At 35.6% G+C, this 18,860-nt stretch overlaps 1 protein-coding gene across 1 annotated transcript; it reads left to right on the top strand.

Moving 5' to 3' along the window:
- The first annotated feature begins 3,762 nt into the window (after window positions 1–3,762).
- On the top strand, window positions 3,763–17,894 carry LOC145770155 (uncharacterized). Its single transcript, XM_082581743.1, has 15 exons — window positions 3,763–3,814; window positions 4,222–4,322; window positions 4,938–5,079; window positions 6,334–6,429; window positions 7,208–7,303; window positions 12,778–12,873; window positions 13,702–13,806; window positions 14,162–14,269; window positions 14,520–14,606; window positions 15,066–15,140; window positions 15,235–15,339; window positions 15,501–15,593; window positions 15,725–15,799; window positions 16,158–16,387; window positions 16,662–17,894. Exons 1-15 carry the CDS (start codon window positions 3,763–3,765, stop codon window positions 16,851–16,853), a joined length of 1,653 nt encoding a protein of 550 aa, XP_082437869.1. The 3' UTR covers window positions 16,854–17,894.
- The last annotated feature ends 966 nt before the right edge of the window (window positions 17,895–18,860 follow it).

The following is an 18,860-nucleotide window of genomic DNA, read 5'->3' as shown; positions in this document are numbered from 1 at the left end:
ATGGGTTAGTTATCATTGCATAAGCAGTTTATTTAGTGGTTTGTTCAAAACTCAAATATTTTTTAAAATTTGATGATACCATTTTGTTCCAACTAACAAAACAAAACGCTGGTATAATTTTTCCTGTACAACAAAGACCTAGTAAAGAAAAAATCAGAATACAAAAAAAATACCAATAAATACCAAATACCAAAATCAGAATACAAGTTGCTAATGTGGCCATTAATTTTTTTTCTGGTGAGAAAGATTTTCTATCAAAACGAACACTAGGAATCCAACATCATCAAATAATGCGTCAAAATGTTACGTCACAATCAGTCATCAAACAATCTCTTTTGATAAGGAAGTTTGTTTTGTTTATTTCCCGCTCTTGTGAGTCACAGGAACCCATAGTGGCACATTGTTTAGAAACAATTCAACGTATTTCCATCATGGCATGAAAGTCTGCGGATATTTACTAAAAGTCATGCAAGTACGATCTGCGGCTACAAATTTCGTAAAGTTGCTAATTTGTTAAAGCAAAGTTGTTGCGGTGAAATATCCGAACTTATTAACTCATTAAACTTGTGCTGATATTGTAGAATTTGTTGCTGAATTGAATTTCCGACAAGAGTTTCCATTGATTTCAATTATAATCATAACTATTCGAAAAGATTGTCAATAGAAGATTTGATCTCAGTTTGCAAATTAGTTCGTGTTCACATTGAATCAGTGTCTGCAAGGATTAAACAAACTGCAAGGATCAAACGTCGGCTGCATACCCGAGTGGTGAGAGCCCTGGAACGGCAATCGAAAGGGCGCCGGTTCGACACCGCTCAGGAGTATGCGGCTGTGTCTTTGGCAGGACACTTAAAGGCATGCCTGAAGGTGGACACGAAGATTGGCTTCCTTGCCTTCCCGTCCACTTAATCTGAATCTTCAACCACCGGGTGTAAGCCTGGATACGACAAACATTATTGAACTATACTCAAGCTCACACAAAATGCGATCAATATTTAATCAATATTAAAAGGACGAACATTCTGTCTCCTTTTGAACGTTTGTGTTTCATTGCTTCAAGTAAATCTTGTTATTAAACAACAAGATTTCTATATTTAGCAATTCTTGCAGCAAACTGGTAAACATACAGTAATAATAATCCAGATCATTGGTGCTTTCCAGATTCCAACGCTGGAAGACTTTTTAAAACAATCGTATTTATGTTTCGACATCACTGAATTCATGCATTGGACAAACACGTGTTTTGAATTTGCAGATGTTTGAAGATCTGAATATTAACGAGTTTATTAATAAAACAATTTTTGAAGAAGAAATTCTAACAAATTCCAAATCAAAACATTGACAAAAGTTATAAAACAACAAAATTTGTCTGATATTTAAAAAGAATTGGAGACTCTTGTTCTTTTTGCTCATTCATCTGTAATGAAGATAGCGATTTACAATTATTGTAGATTTAAGCATGTTAAATCGTTTTGACACAAATCATGTAACAAAATCTCATTCCAAGTCGCTAAACTTAAACTTTCAATCTAGTCGCTTATTGTTTCTTTTGATTTCGTTATAATTAATCTATAAAAGATGCAAAAAAATCTTTGACTTATTTCTTTGTAGAGGATTTATTGGCCTTGTTTTTGGGTAAAAATAGCATCGAATCTTGTGTTGTTGCTTCACTTGAAGGATTGACAATTGAACAGTAAAAACGTTTACTCTACCAACTACAATCATAGATGCTGAGTCACGCTTAAACCCATGAATCAGGATTTGTTTTCCACTTTTCGCCACCTTCTTGCAACCTTCGGTGCTTACATTGGCGTTCTTGATCAATTCAAGTTGTTTTTAATTTCTGCATTTAAAATCGTGATCATATATTTCGTTTATGACATAGATTGAACCTAGAATTATAAATTACACACAAACTTTGTTCTTGTGACAAGAAATTCTTAAAGTCGTTGTTTTGAAGGAGCGGAAGTGGGCAGATTTGATCATAGTATAAAATGATCTTACTGTTTCCAAACGCCCCTTTCTTGTGGAACTTTATCTAAATATAAAGTTAACGTTACATAAACCGAAAAAGTTACTATCGTCCATGGGATGACTTCACTGTACAAACGTTGCATCTAAGTTTCAAGAGCAATTCGCGGTCTGAGTTGTAAAGACTTTTTCATTTTTGCTTGTTCTGACTGACTTCATTTTGGAAATTACCGAATTGTTTTTTCTTTTTTTCCAGAAAAATGTTCAATTCTTTTTGGTAGTTATTTTTGGTAGTTTAGTAGTTAGCTAGTTTTGGTAGTTATTATTACTGTTAAGTAAACTGACATTTAAAAAAATTATGAGAAAATAATGAGAAGCCATTTATAAATATTAAGAGTAGCACCGTCTTCATCCGTGCCATGACAAATCCTGCTTGATGTGGGGAGAGGAGATGAAAGTTGTTGAAAAATGTTGGAAGCAGTCGGCTAAAAATCATAATTATTCAATTTTGTCGTGGGATGAAAAATAAATGAAGACAAAATTAAAATGAAATTGAAAAAGTAAAAATAAAAACTGAGATATTGAAAAAAACAAAGCAAGTAAACCAATATGTCCCTTCCACTAAAGGTGTTAGTGTGTGACAATATTTTGTTAAATAAAAACTTAATCAAGCATCTAAGGGTTTACTTCGATTAGGCGAACTTACAGCACCACAATATGATATACCACAATATATTATAATTGATGCAAACGTCGTATTTACCAACCAAGACTAAAGTCGGCTCATTGCCTTTCTTTGCAAGCTTACCTCTAGACACTTTTGCTTCTATCAAAATACTGCATTACAAAACTTGAAACAATTTTTATTTTGTTTTTGTATAAAGTGTTGGATAGTTCCATGTTTTTGAACGTGCAGCATTAATAACCATCACAGAGTTACTCATGCTGGAAAGAGAAAAAGGTTCGGATGTGACGAGTTTATTTTACCACACGCAAGTCCGCGCTATAAGAGGAGCGCGGTCGCTCTTCGGCGTCTTTACTATCTTGAACCAGGTTGCGCAATTGGGTGGTTGATTATATAAACGCTAGTGGGCGTTTCCGGTGGACATTCGCAAATACACGCTTAAAATTATAGCAACTGAGACTGACATTAATATTTGCTTTTTGACATCGTGCTCAGATATACCACATCTTGCAGAATAGAGCGCAGCACATAATTGTGTACGTACATTTATACAAAGTCTTGTACGTACTGAATCATATTGATATAAAACACAGAGAAGCGAAGTTCTCTTAGTAATGCTGAAGTTCAGTTTGGCTAAACATTTAACAAGAGTGTACTCAGGAAGATAGATGATGTTTGATAAAGAATTAAAAACATCTCATACCTTTTTAAACAACGCTTTTAGAAATTTTATTATCTACGTATTTAAAACTGAAAATTGTAGTTTATGTATTGTTATACCTTAAAATTGCTCCAGATGCCATGACACTGGAGAGAAATTTTTGATAGGTCAACTTAAATGTTTTTTTTTAATGTAAAATCAAATAATGATGTTATGGAATATTTCTGGTCCGCTGTGCAGTCAGCTGACATCTTTCATTTGCAAATGTGATAAGACAGTATCCTTCTTTACTTTCTCTATTTTGGCACAAACGTTGTCAATGGAGTGAACACTATCAGCGTCAAAAGTACGTTATCTACCGTAGAAGTAACTTGTAAAGAAATTATGTTTAGATACAAATACAATAAATTATTCTTGTAAAACAAAACTGTATTGTTCTTTCATAATGGTGAAGACAATCGCGCACATGATCCTTGAGGAAGATGATGTAGACACTGGTGAGATATCTGCAAATGTTGTTGTATAAACGTTTGATCAATAATTAAAATAATCATTATTGAAAATGCAATGCCGCAATACTTTCAACTCTTCACAATACAACTTTAGTGCATTTTAGTAATCTTTATACGAGCACATGGTGATGATGATGGCATACAAATTTTAATCCTTGATTGACACTCCGTGTTAATTGTTACATTGTAGGCAACACAATGAATTGTACGTATTCATATTACATGTTATTTGCAAAAAAAAAGCGCGCTCAACCAATTCATGTAGTTCTGGACGGAAATTAACAAAAGCTATGAATATAACTATGATGTAATTGAAATATTAATAAAACTTATAATAACTGATGATGTTTGTTGTTAAAGCCGCTGATGCAATTTCTTATTTTAATATCAAGGTAAACATTCAAGGAAATGTTCAAAGTCCACAATTGTCGCCTTCATCGCGTCGGTGACCGCTGTGATCGCTCTTGGCCTGGCCGCGAAGGCGTTATCGGATGTAAGTTAGTGGATACGTTTACCTTCTATTATCTTAACACGTTCATTGCAATATTTATGATTCTACCGAAAAATAAAATTTAAAATATAGCAAATACAGTTACGAAGTGTTCGACAACACAGGTGCATTAGCAACCTATATCATTGTAATAAAGATAAAACTTCAACAAACTTTGAAAATTTACTTTTTAATAAGGAAACATAATCAAAAATTGTTTCGTTACTTTACGTTACCGCTGCCCCCAATGACGTAACCACTCTCTAACACGCCCACAATTCTCAGCCACACCTCCATAGACGCCTGCAAGAGACTTCTCAGACAGAAATAAATATTCCATAACTCGTCAGACCATGTTTTCTCATGTACGGTTGCAATTCAAGCGTCATGAATCAACTTCCTATGACGTCACGTTGTGACCAAATATTTTCCTTTCACTTATTTTTGCATTGTCAGCCAATGAATGTGCCAGGTGTGTCTTTGATCGCTCATTGTTGTAAGTAAAGCATCACGCTTCAAACCGTTACGTCATAATAACGTCTTTGATCAATAGTTTCCTCATCACGATGTTTTATTAAATCAGCTCATTTTCAATCGCTCCTATTGTGTCGTCATAAGGTTTCAAATCTTCGAATCGAGTTGGCGATGGCGAGGAAGCTAGCGACTCCTCCAGGACTTGTAGGGAGTCCTAGTAATTATCAGATACTGCGAGATGACAGCAAGATTGCGCTTCAGAATGCTTCAACGCCCATAGAAGAGGGTGAGATGTGTTCCATCCTCTAGCATCATCAATATCATTATTATTATTATTTGTTAACATGATTTGGACTTTTTCAAAACTGCAGTTTTACAAATTGTATTGATTTAAAGTTTTTGACTTAAACCATTTCCAGCCATTTGTGCATGAAGGCTTAGCGCCATATTGCGGAAAATATTATTTAGCATTAGATTTTGTACAGCAAGAGTTTTTTTGAGAAGCAAAACTTATCTTACATATTTCCAATAGACAAGCTGTTTGGCGTCTCATGAACAGAGCAAGTTGACTTTTAATCTTTTTCAAATGTTAGGTATAAAGTTAAACAATATGGTTTTGTTCAGTAGCTTACTGAGTTTTTGTAATATTATGACGTCATTGTTATTTATTTGTCACCCTGGTTCCATCGTCTACATTGCTTGACGCAACTGGTCAGTTGTTTCATGATAGTCGCAAAAGAGTAAATTGTAGAAATCGACGCCAGTCCAATCAGAAACGCTCTCCCAATAATTTTTCTTTTTCCGCACGGAAATCTAATTTGTGCCATTCGGTAGCATTATTTGTTCATCATGGTTACATTAACGTTTCCACAAGGTGATCTTTGTTCCAATCCGTAGGCGTAACCGATAGACATTGCAAGTTAGCTTTTTGAAATCCAAAACAACGGGCTTTTGTGAAGCGTATCTAAACGTTGTTAAAATATTCCAGGACATAAAAGCTACTTATCATTATCCTTCTTATTGCTTCTAAGTGCATTTCTAGTGATCAGATAAAAATGATTGCTAACTCTCACGAAATGACGAAATAAACTTTCCGTCTTAAAATTCTCCAACTATTAGTCATATCGTGTCGCCACTTGTAAATCTAGGTTAAAGTTTGATTTTCTTTTTCTAAACCATTTCAAAAATGTTTGGGAATTGAACCATGACCGAAAAACAGAACATTTGTGATTTCGTGGAAAAGCCGCGATGAAATGCAAATGTTTTCATAAACAGCGCAATCTATTTTTTATCAATCAATGCAATCAAAGCATTAAAATCAGCCACAAAAGGTCGCTTCATTATCCAAGGCGTGTTACGGTTATAAACAGTTTGTGCTTATGATGCAAAACCCTGCTTTTAAGCAAGGCATTTGTTAAGGCAACTGTTATAATTTTACACTAAAGAAGTTATTCTAGTGTTTTTTTTTCTTCTGGGAAACATCCCTACCACATTTGAATGTTTTTCAGTTTAACTCTAACGCATCCCGCCTTTCTTGCAGAAGTAGACAATCAAACATATGCCAGCGAAGATGCCGTCAGGAATCTTCAGTCTCTGCTTATCGATTTGCAAAGAAAGGTCAACACTGAATTAAAAAGTAAGTATATCTTCACAATTGACCATTGTCCAATATGAGGGAATTTTTTATGTGATTAATATCTAAACATCAAAGGAATTTCACAGCGGTGAATTTGCAGCAATTCTGCACTCCATTGGTTATTTACAATAATAACAAACCATTGAGAAAAGTTTCCTTTTTTCCTTCTGTCCATTACATAGAAAAGATTATTTTGCCGATATGATTAAAAGGAATTTCTTATTTGCATTCTAGAACGTCGTTTATACACTAAGCTTGATCGAATTTAATCAAACAAACATGTGAAAACATTACTTCGAGAATTTATTGCTTATCTTACATGCAAATAAGCTTATCCATTATGCAAATGAATGTGGTAAATTTTGTTATTTTCTAACAATTTGCAAAGGTGTAAAAAGAAAGTGGCAAAAAACACTACTATGATTGTATGCAATTTAGCTTAAAACTAGATAGCTGCAGCATTAGGATTTATATAACTTTGTAATTAAATTCTAAAACCAAACTTACAAATAGGCTACAACATGCTAGATGGATTAAACATTTTGAGTTATACCGTCCAATTGTATTCAATCAAACCATATGTAAACGCAACAGCTTCAAAACTTGTTTTTGTACAAGTTGTGTACATTGCAATTAATTTCTCAACACGTTGCAAAAGTTTTGAAGCAAGTTTTAAAAATATATTAGCTGCGATAAGTCTTTAAATACAAAAAGTTTCGGTATTTAGAAGTAAAACGCAACTTACTTGACCCTAAAATATTCTTATGTTCATGTGCAGACTTGAATACAACCACACAATCCTTGCAAGTGAGACTGTCCAAGACAACCCAGGAACAAACAGCATTGATGAACACGGTGGCAAATCTGTCGTCAGGTTGGTTAGATAAAATAGCAACTTGTATAGTGAGTCTGCTTAGTGGAATGAAACAATCTGAAGAACTGCGGGCATAACTTTGCATTTTTGATTTTAAATTTGTGCTAAAACTTTAAGGTTTTCTAAATAAAAAGTGATTTAATCTTTAAATATCCATCAAATCTGGGAAATCAAAACTGTGTTTAAACTAATGGTTTTCCAAGCATGTTACCCATTTTTTTTGTTCCTACTTAAAGGTGTGTATGTCATAGCATCTTTTCACAAATTGGGACTAGGTGGGCAAATTTTCAAAAAAGGGCACTTTTAGCTCGAGAGTTATGTTAAAAAGGGCACTTTTCACGCGTAAATGATTGAAAAAAGGGCATTTTTTTCCCGAGCGTAAAACATGTAGGCCTAAGCTTAAAAATGTAGATTTCTCAGGCAAATTGTGGGTAAAAAGGCATATTATACCTAGACTAAACTTTTGAGACCCATAATTGATTCCTATATTCATCCCCGCTCACAATATTTTGTAAATAATAATGTAGTAAAATTTAATCTAGCAACATTTAGTTGCAGAGGTCTCTTGTACTAAAGTAAAAAGAAACAACTATGATAATAGCCTATGAAATACAACTGCTAAGTGTTAAGATATTTTAATGAGTTGAATCTTTGCAGAATTAGATGAATCTAAAGAGCTGGTATTTTATTTTGATGAAAATCAGGAAACAAACTTTATAAGTAAGGTCAAATGTAGGCTTATAAGTTCTAAACGTATGCTAAAGCTTTCCATTTAGCTCAGTGGTTCCCAACCTGGAGGTAAATTAACCCCGGGGGGTAATTTGCCAAATTTTGGGGGGAAACGAGACCCGATTTGGAAACAGTGAAGCAAGTAAAGGTTGTGAACTTTATAAAAGCAAAGGAATTGAACAGCCGTGTTTTCAAGGAGCTGTGCAAGAAGATGGGAGAAAGATACGAAGCATTACTGTACCACACAGAAGTATAGGCTACAATGGCTGTCTCGTTGCAAAGTGATAACCCGCCTGGTCGAACTTCGTAAGGCTGTCTATGTTTTTCTGATAGAAAAGAAGTCCGACTTGGCTAAATATTTCCCTAACCAACAGTGAATTTCCCAGGTGTGCTACCTGGCTGATATCATTGGTTAATTGAACAAAGGCAATCTTTTAATTCAAGGCAAGAATGTAACTGTAATCGACACCAAAGTAGCCGTAGCGGCATTTATCGCGAAAGTTAAATTGAGAAACAAGCGAGTTGGAAGAGGCACAGTAGTGCAGTTTCAGACGCTTGACATGTACTTCGAAGGCAATGGACTTGAGTTGACAGCGGCGTTGAAGGAGGACGTAGCTCACCACTTAGGCCAGCAAGTCAAGAAGATGGACATTTGCCAACCACTTTCCGAATTTGGACACGGCTAGTCTCCAATGTTACACTGAGCCTTTCACATGTGATGACAGCCAAGTGGATGATGACGACTTTCAGGCCAAAGAAGAATTTATCACTCTCCGAATGAACGAAGCGTTGAAACTTGATTTTAAGGGGAAAGGCTTAGATTGGAATTTGGAACCCTTCTGGTTTGGTAACCAGGACGCACCAACATTAGCGACACTGCATTAAATATCCTGACATCTTTTTCAACAACGTATCGCTGTGAACAAAGGTTTTCAGCTGTCTTGGGAATGGACAAAGAAGCGCAATCGCCCGGATGTCGAAAGCGACACAAGAATCGCCCTCAGTACCACAAAGCCCAGGATCACAAAGCTGGCGACTGAAGTCCAGGCCCAACCTTCGCATTGAATGTTTACCACGCATTGTTATCTTGTATTCAGCATTGTATTGCATTTTGATTGTCATAGTTAGCCCTTTGAAATACATAGCAACAAACACTTTTGTTTTTGAAAATTGATCGTGGGGGACTGGGGGTAATTGGCTCACTTCAGGGTGGAGATTAGGGTAACAGCCAAAAAAAGGTTGAGAACCACTGATTAGCTGTTCATTCTTTAACTTGGATCTAATTGAAACAAAAATTAAGTCTTAAAAATTGCCCACCTAGTTTCAAACTAGGGGGCAAAGAAAGGGCTAGGGGGGCAAGCAAAGGGACTAGGTGGGCAATTGCCCACCTAGTTTATATGTGAAAAGATGCTATGGTGTATGTCGAGGTGTGTACCAAACAGTAAAGTTGGTTTATAACAAGGAGAAATTAGCGCACAATAGTTTTTAATTGTTTTCAAGTATAACAACAATGTCCTCACCATAACGCGTGTAGGCTAAATAGCAAGCTAAAGAAAACACACCATGGCAATGATTTCAGCGTTACCTGATATTGTTCAATAACGAAAAGTATAACTAGTTATTTTCTTGCTTCTGCCTTAGAATACCTCGCAGAAAGGTTAACAAAGGGTGTTTCAGTAAGGCGGATCGATAAAAACAGTAAATAAAACAATGTTAATGAGTAAATTTTATTGATTTTCTTATGGAATTATGTTACTTGGCACATGACAATTATGCGTGAAAAATAATATCGCTCAAATCGTGCGCCAAATCGACGAACGTACGATGCTTCAAATGGTCAGCAGGCTTGAGTTCTTGAATTTTGTAAGCGTGTAGAGATAAATCTTTCGTCAAAAATCGATGCAACGTGGTTGCGGAGAGGTTCAATTCCTGCGCGCAATGGTGAATAGAGGTGTCTGGATTTTCGGCCACATTCTCGCGCACTGCAGCAATGGTTTCAGCTGAACGGCATAAACGAGCACGCAATGGTGTTTTCACATCTGCGACCGACCCAGTTTGTTTGAATTTATAAACAATTTTCCAAACGGTTAGTCGATTATGCTGACCAAAATAATCGCGAAGTGCATTTCTGTTTGAACGTCCGTTTTCGTAATACTGTAGGCTTAACACTTAACACGTTGTTCGATTGTTAATCTTGTCATGGGTGAAATTGTCAAAAACTTAATTTGTTAAATCTGAAAAGAAGAGGTTAAAAATTATTTAACGTTTAAGCCTAATTCACATTTAGCATCGTTCCAAGCTATTGGAACACCCTATACAACCACGCATAGCCGTACGAGACCAAACGATTTTGGGGGGGCAAAACGTAAATTTGCCCAAATCTGCACGCTTTTATAGAAATTGCCCAAATGTAATGTATGCGGTGCATGACAACAGTGAAAAACTAACATAACAAGATCCCCAGCAGTGGCGTAGCCAGGAATTTTAAAATGGGGGAGTTTTTTGACGATTTTGGCGACACCCAGCGGCGGAGGTCAGGGGGGCCTCCCCAGAAAATTTTGAAAAATTAATTTGAATTTGGTGCATTCTGAGAGTATTTTCAACAAAAATGTGGGTATGAATATTCCTGTAAAATGGTGCTGTCCGGTGGCATAGCAAAAGAATAAGATCATGTTTTCTTCGGCATTTTTCGGAAATCAAGCTACAAGTCTCTATGTTTTCTTGTTGCTAATTCCTGGCTGAGATATTTGAATGTTTGGTAATGGCAAACTCGCTCTTTGCATGTTTTATTTAAAATTAGGCAAACTTTGTTTTAGAGGCATAGACTGAAAGCATCATTCTCAATATCGTGACGTCACACGTGTGCTAAAGGGGGGGGGGTTGCAACCCCCAAAAGCCCCCCTTTGGCTACGCCACTGATCACCAGCTAGCTACAATTTTTTACCAAGTAATCAAGATAGAACAACTGAATTTATTTTTGAAGATACCTTGCTTGTGCATTGCTCGATACTTCTGCACTTTGGCATGGTAGGTAGGAGTAACAAATATTGTTTTACACACCACAAATAAAAAACAACCCCACTTAAATATTCAGTTGTGATGTCATAAAAGACTCAGAAAAATAAACATTGCAGGAAACCGGCTCAGGGTGACCATGCGGATTCAGAAAAAGTACATAACAATAGAGAAATTATAATTAAATGTAATAAAACACAGACATACTACTTCTGTTCAAATAAACTTTGTTCAATCAATTAAAGTAGTTTTGATGATACAAATTTTAGTGGAAAAAATAAAAAGGTCTGGCAGCACTACTTCTAAAAATATAGTTAGGCTAGGTAGTTTGATGACAAAAATAACTAATATATTCTAAGTTTGCATACAGACGGTGACATAGGATTCAAAGAACCCAATTAGGCTAACAGTTTGTATTTACATTGATTCAATGTCTGATTATTGAATAATGTTCAATCGTCGGATTTGCAGAAGGCGTCGTTGGATTTTCAAAAAATCGCCGAAAAAGGCTCTCGCCGAATAGTAGCAGAACCTTTTATAAAAGTAACCAAACAAAGCTAAGCAACACCTTAACATTACTTTTAACAGGTATAACATTTTTTGTTAAATGTTGTGGTGTTGCTTAGCTATGTCTGTTTATGTTTGAAAAAGTACTGTAACCTCTCCACCCGAATTGTTTTATAAAAGTATTCACCAGATTTATATAAGTTTATATTTTGTAGTTGCCCAAATCAAGGTGATGCATTTATGGACATCATGAAAAATATTAAAGACTTTGTAAATTTTGATGCCGAGGCAACTGCATCATGTCAATTTAGGCAGTTTTATAAATAGACTATGATCAGATAATTTCATGTTTTTTGTTGCCCAAATCTAAACGATACAGACACAGTTGTGTAAATGGGAAAAATTAATGAATTTGTTCATTTTGGGGAAACTGCCTCACACTAATTTGGGCAGTTGCATAAACAGACTAGCTAGCCTAATCAGTTTCATCCGATAATTTCATGTTTTCAGCTGCCCAAATCAACACGATGCATTTGTGAAAACTAATAAAATTTGCTATATAGCAAATTTTGTGTTTTGATTTGGGCTGTTTCACAAAAGTATTATAGACATATTTTGGTGGCTGCCCAAATTGGCATGATGCAGTTGGTAAAACACATTTCGTACTACAGTTTGATCACCATGCAATACAATACATCCATACGGATGTGCCAAATGAAAATTTTGCGGCACATTTCTTGTGCAAATAAGAGGCTGTACTTAGTTTGATAGGTAAAAGATATTAATTTATAGTTTTTCTTAATTCATGCAATTTTGTCGCTTTTCATATAGCAATTTTTGCCCTAATAATTGCAAGATTTTGCCCGAATTTGCGACGTTTTGAAACAACAGGGGGGGCGGCTGCCCCCCCTGCCCCCCTGGCTCGTACGGCTATGCAACCACGGCTATCAAGAGATAAGGCCTGATTTGTCACATTCTGCGGAATTTTCCAGATTTGGCCAAATTTTGGTGACAGTCTGAATGATTTTTTTAAAAATTATATTTTAACGTATCCTTTACAGTCTTCCCCAGCAGGTTCCAGAATGGTACAATGTTAACAATTAAACAGCGCAACAAAAATATCATTGGTTGGGGGCCGGGGGTTGGGGGCCGGGGCGCATATTTTTGTCATGTTCTTATTTTGTTTTGTTTTTTTCTTTATTCTTCATTGTTTTCCTCCGAAGTCTTCAACGACAGCGATGAATTCCACCATATCCGTGGTCAAGCGTTTATCCAGCAACTTACCTTCCTGCTACAAAAGGACCAGGAATTTTCTGCAAGTATGTTTTTGCCTCAAACCCAGTATCGATCATTTACTTGCACCATACTGTATAACTTATATAGAAAGCATCAGATTCCCATGTGCAAACCTTTGTTTAGAAAGCGTGTGCTTTGGAGCATAAAAAGTTAGACTTGCTACTGGTGAAACGAAGAGCAGGGTTGCCAGACTGAAATTTGTAAAAACGGACAAACTCATCAAACAAAAAATAGGCCAACTTGTGGCCAAATGGGTAGAAAAAAGGCCAAAAATAAAACAAACTCAAACAAGATAAAATAAGCATTGTAAGTGTTGTAAAGTAAAGTTTGTAAGTTTGTAAGTTTGTAAAGTAAAGTTTGTATTGTAAGTTTACATTTGTACATTTGTATTTGTACATTTGTATTTGTACATTTGTACATTTGTACATTTGTACATTTGTACATTTGTACATTTGTACATTTGTACATTTGTACATTTGTACATTTGTACATTTGTACATTTGTACATTTGTACATTTGTACATTTGTACATTTGTACATTTGTACATTTGTACATTTGTACATTTGTACATTTGTACATTTGTACATTTGTACATTTGTACATTTGTAAGTTTTGTAAGTTAACATTGTAAGTTTGTAAGTCTTGACTCAATGTACCAGAATCAGAGCTTAGATTTGTTCTTGTTGAATATCAGCATTCAGCTCTCGAACAGATGCAATGCGACTATACGTTATAAGGCAACTTTTGTAGCATGTTTTATTTACTGTAATGAGTAATCCAATTTAAAAATGGCTTTTTACTTTCAAATATTTTTTCTAAATTTTCATCAATGCCATCCATTGTATTACAGAGCTTTTCATACTCAAGCTGAACACGTCCAATAACGCCGAAAATATTTGGAAGCTTATGCACCATCAACATTATGTCGTGACGCATTTTGAAGCTCTCAAGAAATGTGAGTTGTTAGAAAACATTTAAAGATTGAATTCTGTAAAATAAAGCAGCAAATCTCATTTATTTTATGTTAGTTTTTGTTGATCTTACTTTAAGAACAATTGTCTCTCGATACGAAAAGGGCCTTTTGTTGCACCATTAAAATAAACTTTGTATGGTAATAAAAATTGTAATTTAATGATGCTATGTGACTTTAGTGACGTCATGTAGCTATTAACGTCATATGACGTGTAAGTAATTGAAAGTGATTTCCATGATTATATTATATAAATGACTTGAATGTGCAAGCTCCCTTTCTCTCCACGTCAGGCTATATCGTTGACAGAAGTAGTCTAAGAACGACCATTTCATTGCAGACGTCGCCAACGAAACGAACAACATCTGGAAGAGGCTAGACTCGATTGATTCCAGGTTATCATCCACTCGAGAATCAATAGAAGAAAACAAAGAGAGTCTCATAGAAGGTCAGATTTCACATCATATAGTGTATAGTTCATGTACAGTTGTACACGGTTGTCCTTTACATGTTACAAGAGTTTGACACAGAGTCATTTTTAATCCATTAAAATTTTATATCTGTTGCAAGCGTTCATTTCATAACACATGTAGCTTTATGCTTCACACTGGCATATTCTAATATCATGCAGTGCAATGTGTTACGTGTAATTGGTACTGGACTTTCCAATTCTGAGTGAAATTTAATCACGTTTGCAGAAATGCACAGAAGGTTCAGAATCAATTCTTTGGAAATTCAAGATCTTGAGGAAAGAATTTCCATGAATCGAAACTCAACTCTGAAAGGTTAGTTTGAGTTGTGATAAATGACAAGGATCCACCCAACATTGAACTCTAATAGAAAAAGTGTACTTTTAATCATATAGTTATGAGTTCAAAATGACAAGTGATTGTTATTTTCAAACATTTGTTTTGTCAATTTGAGTGATTGTTCGAGCATAAACATTCAGGTTTTTGTTAAATTGTCAAATTGATATTTTGCTGTTTCATCTCTGTTTACTAGGCTACTGTATGTATATATATATAATACTAGGCTACTGTAATACTGTAGTTACCTTATTTGACTTAGGTGTTCCAAAGCTCAGTTGCAGCCTAGTGGATCAACCTTCAAACAAGTTAGAATTTTCTGCTTTACCTAGAAGTAGGAACAAAGATCGATAGAGATGAACTTCTACTTCAATATCTATAATATTAAGTCTTTAGTTTCAATTAATAATAATCTCTAGTTTGTTTCTCACTATCTAGAGTTGGATGTTTTGAGGCAAACAGAGGATTGGATTCGTAATCACTTCACTTCGAAGACGACACAACTCCGCGGAGGTGAGAACTGAGTTCTTAAAAAGATATGTTTATACTTCGGTTTTCATTGTTCAATTTAAACTAGCGTTAAAGACACCTCAACGATGCTGTTTAGATATATACCAACAAAGAGTCAAAACACAAAACAACACAGATGAAATACAAAACCTTCATTCTCTTCTTGGACGTGTTGCTTTGCACTCTTGGAGGCTATCAAGAGGTGAGTTCCACTGAAAATAAAATGTTAAGCTTTAAAATGCTTGGGTCTTCTAAGCTTCAATTTTGGCCCAGGAGGTAGCTACAGAATTTATATCCTTTAAAGAAGCTGTAACCACCTTGATGGAGATTGATAGTTCCAATAACTCTTTTTTTGATTGACAGCTACGAAGCTCCACGAAATAAGGATTAACGCCACCGAAACTCACATTAACAATACGAGAGCCAATAATGTTCAAGGAATAACATCAGAAGATGGTGAGGAAAGTTATTTTCTTTGTAACACAATATTCTTGAATCTTGTACTCTCAGGTTACCATTACATAGAAAACGAATGTGTCGAATTGAAAGTTAAATAAACTTTTATTTAATTCTGGTTTCTTCTTCAGCCCTCATCCAGGATGTGTTGGATAACGCTGAACAAACCATTGAAATAAAGAAAACTATAACTCGATTGGAAAAAGGTTTGTTCTAACAGTAATAGAAAAGAAAGGAGTATTGAAATTTTTTACTCTACGCTTTTATTGGTAGGCTACAGTTAGGCTTAGCCTATTTGATAATTTTTCTATAAACTTCTTTTATAAAAATTTTGTTGTACCTTAACTCGTAAAGGTTAAAATCATAATTGGAATATCTTCAAAACGCTGTCGATGTGTACTGCACTGCACGGTTTGCCTCCACGTTGGTGTTGCTTTCTCACATGATTTTTCTTTATAAAGATAATTTGCCTGATACTTGAAAAAAGCAGATCTTCAGATTTTCTTGGTTATTTCATACCCACTATAATAAATTCCCAAATTAAAATAGTTCTTCAAATTTCAGGTTTTTGCGAATTTGTTGGTTTGGTTTACGGAGGTTTGTGCATTCGAATGGCCTACGCTAAAGGTCCAGACGTGAACTTTACAAGAGGAGACGAAATATGCCAGTCCCAGGGAGGAACGTTGACTGACATTGAAAATGACGTCATGATTGACCTCATCGCTGACATGGTGAAATCCACTTACAGAGGGAATGCCGCCAGTGTGGAATTATGGATTGGAAATACATTCCAGGTTTTTGATGCATGTAGTTTGAGGGTGATTTACAAACCTCTAAAAAAATTTCAGTCTATTTCGACTTTATAAGTTGATTTTTTTGCACTTCTGACCAACTAAAGAAACGTAAGATAAGGCTGTTTGAGCATGTCCAATTCTGTCTGGAATTGATTTTTTATTGGATTCTTCACTTGTCCCTTGTTTTCTCTAGTTTTTTAATTTGTTGAGGTTTTTACTTTGGGTTCTTTTCTAATTTTGTTCCGAAATTTAAATATATCCTTTTTTCTTTCAGAATGGTGACGTGGTGACATCTAGTGGACAAGTGGTATCGTTGAATAAGTGGCATCATAGGCCAGACCCGGCACTTCGACGATCCAACATGGAACTTTACGTTGACCTGGACCTCGGCGCCCCAACTGGAGTCTTTCCTGTATTTGCAAATGTGCCCCATTTTACCCCCCTTTGCAGTTTCCAGTTTGACTAAAGAGTATATTGTTTGCTCACAATACCTTGCTTCGGTATGCCATAACTTTCTTTCGATTCCGATTATGATGTTTATGTTGTGCATATGTTTTGGGCATCTCTACGAATCCTTTTGGAAAACTTTCCGTGGCGTTATGGTATTCCACGTACTGGTTGGCCTTCTCATTGCCCATAGCACCGTAGAAACAGTGGACTATGATGTCATAGTTAGATTATATTTTTTTAAACAAACTAGAAATGTTGCAAAGTTGTAAAAGCTGTAGGGTGGCAGTTTAATGTCTGTACTTCTGCACTAACAATGCAAAACGCCTTCACATTCTTATAGAAAGGAAAGTGATCTATCTTTTGCACCTTACAGCATATTGCTTGCTGGATATTGTGGCCATGACGTCTTAACAGTGATTTTATTGCATTATTATTTTAGAGCTTTAAAGCTTTTATAACTCCGTTTTTCAAATCTTTTATGTAATGTAAAATTGCTTTGCTTTCATTTATAAACAGCTTTACATGTATTCTGTGTGCGGTCAAAGTTGTGTTTTCATCAACTTATCATGTCAGAATTTAAGGCAAAATTTGGTTAAAATAAAAACACAAAAACATGTTTTGCTCTGTCAATAATTTATTATTATCAACTAAAACTTTTGTTACTCTAATTAATTTAATTGAAAACAAAGCAAACTGTTTATTTTACTTGTTCCATTGTCCTGTCATCTAAGTGCTTGATCAGTTCCCAATGACATCACAAACGCCACCAAAACATTGAGTTCGGCTCATTTTTTTCTATTGAGTGACAAAAAGTTTGTTGAATTGTATTTTCGCAAAAATCTTTATTGTTGTTTGCTTGTGTGATACCCATTTTATTGTTTCTTTCGATGGCAAAGCGTTGCTCCTGTCAACTAACCAATACCAAAGATGCCGAATATTTAAGAAACGAATGAAACAGGCTTCAGAGAGCTTTGTCTGAACGTTGTCTAATATGAAGATGATTGTTGTGTTTATCGTTTATATTTTGCCTTTATACAAATAAACGTATAATAAAATATTGAAGCTTAAAATAGAAAATCAACCCAGATAGTGTGAGAACAATACAATGCGACAGCGTTTTGATTGACACAGCTTGATGACGACACGAGTTCCGCGCTGGTCATTCAAAGTTCTACAGTAAGGTTGCAGCTTCAAATCCTCGCTAAGTCGCTATACATCGTCGCTAAATCCGAGCAACAACATGCATTAGAGTTCTACTGTATGACAAATCTTCGCTTTTCATATCGTCATTGCATCTTAGATGTTCGATAATATTTATGAGGTGTGACATTGGCTGATTGGTTAAATTGTTAATTATACATTGCCAGCTTACAACTAATCATGCACATCCATGACTTGAGTCTTTAATAGTTGAAAAGCCTATGTAGACAAACACTTATTCCTGTGCAGATGTCCACCACAATAATTCACAGACATTTTTATCGATGATTCTCAAGAGTCTCCCTCAAAGCCAGTCAATGAACTTGCAATGGATGAAATTTCGACTTACATGAAGGCACAGTTTGTCTCAAAGCGCTTCGTTATTCGTGAATGCTACCGATTCTGGAGCAACTTCAAGCGGAAACTAGGTGAGACCGTATTAGAATTGAGGGCACGAATAAGGCAAGCCTCTGCAACTTGCTTGCGACTTTTCTTCTATCAGCTTCATAATCTAATCCTTCATCCAATTCCTAAGACATCTTGGATTGCTTAGAGAAAAAAGAAATGCCGGCGCTGTCTTTCTAGATTTAACATTTGCCTTCAGCACGGTATGGCAACACGGCTTTACTTGCAAGCGGCTTTGCCTGCTTCCTGACCGACATATGGTTCATAATATAATTATGAAACTTGTCAGGAGTCGAAGCTTCAACCTCACCACCGACAACTCACGACGAAGCAGACTGAGACGCCTGAAAAACGGTGTCCCACAAGGATCGGTTTGGACACTTGTTTTTAACATTTATACTCACGACCTGCCAAACAA

Source organism: Aplidium turbinatum, chromosome 5 (assembly GCF_918807975.1).
Source record: "Aplidium turbinatum chromosome 5, kaAplTurb1.1, whole genome shotgun sequence".
NCBI classification, from domain to species: domain Eukaryota; kingdom Metazoa; phylum Chordata; class Ascidiacea; order Aplousobranchia; family Polyclinidae; genus Aplidium; species Aplidium turbinatum.
The sequence above is the reverse complement of the archived record's forward strand: the minus strand, read 5'-3'. Positions and strand labels throughout refer to the sequence as shown.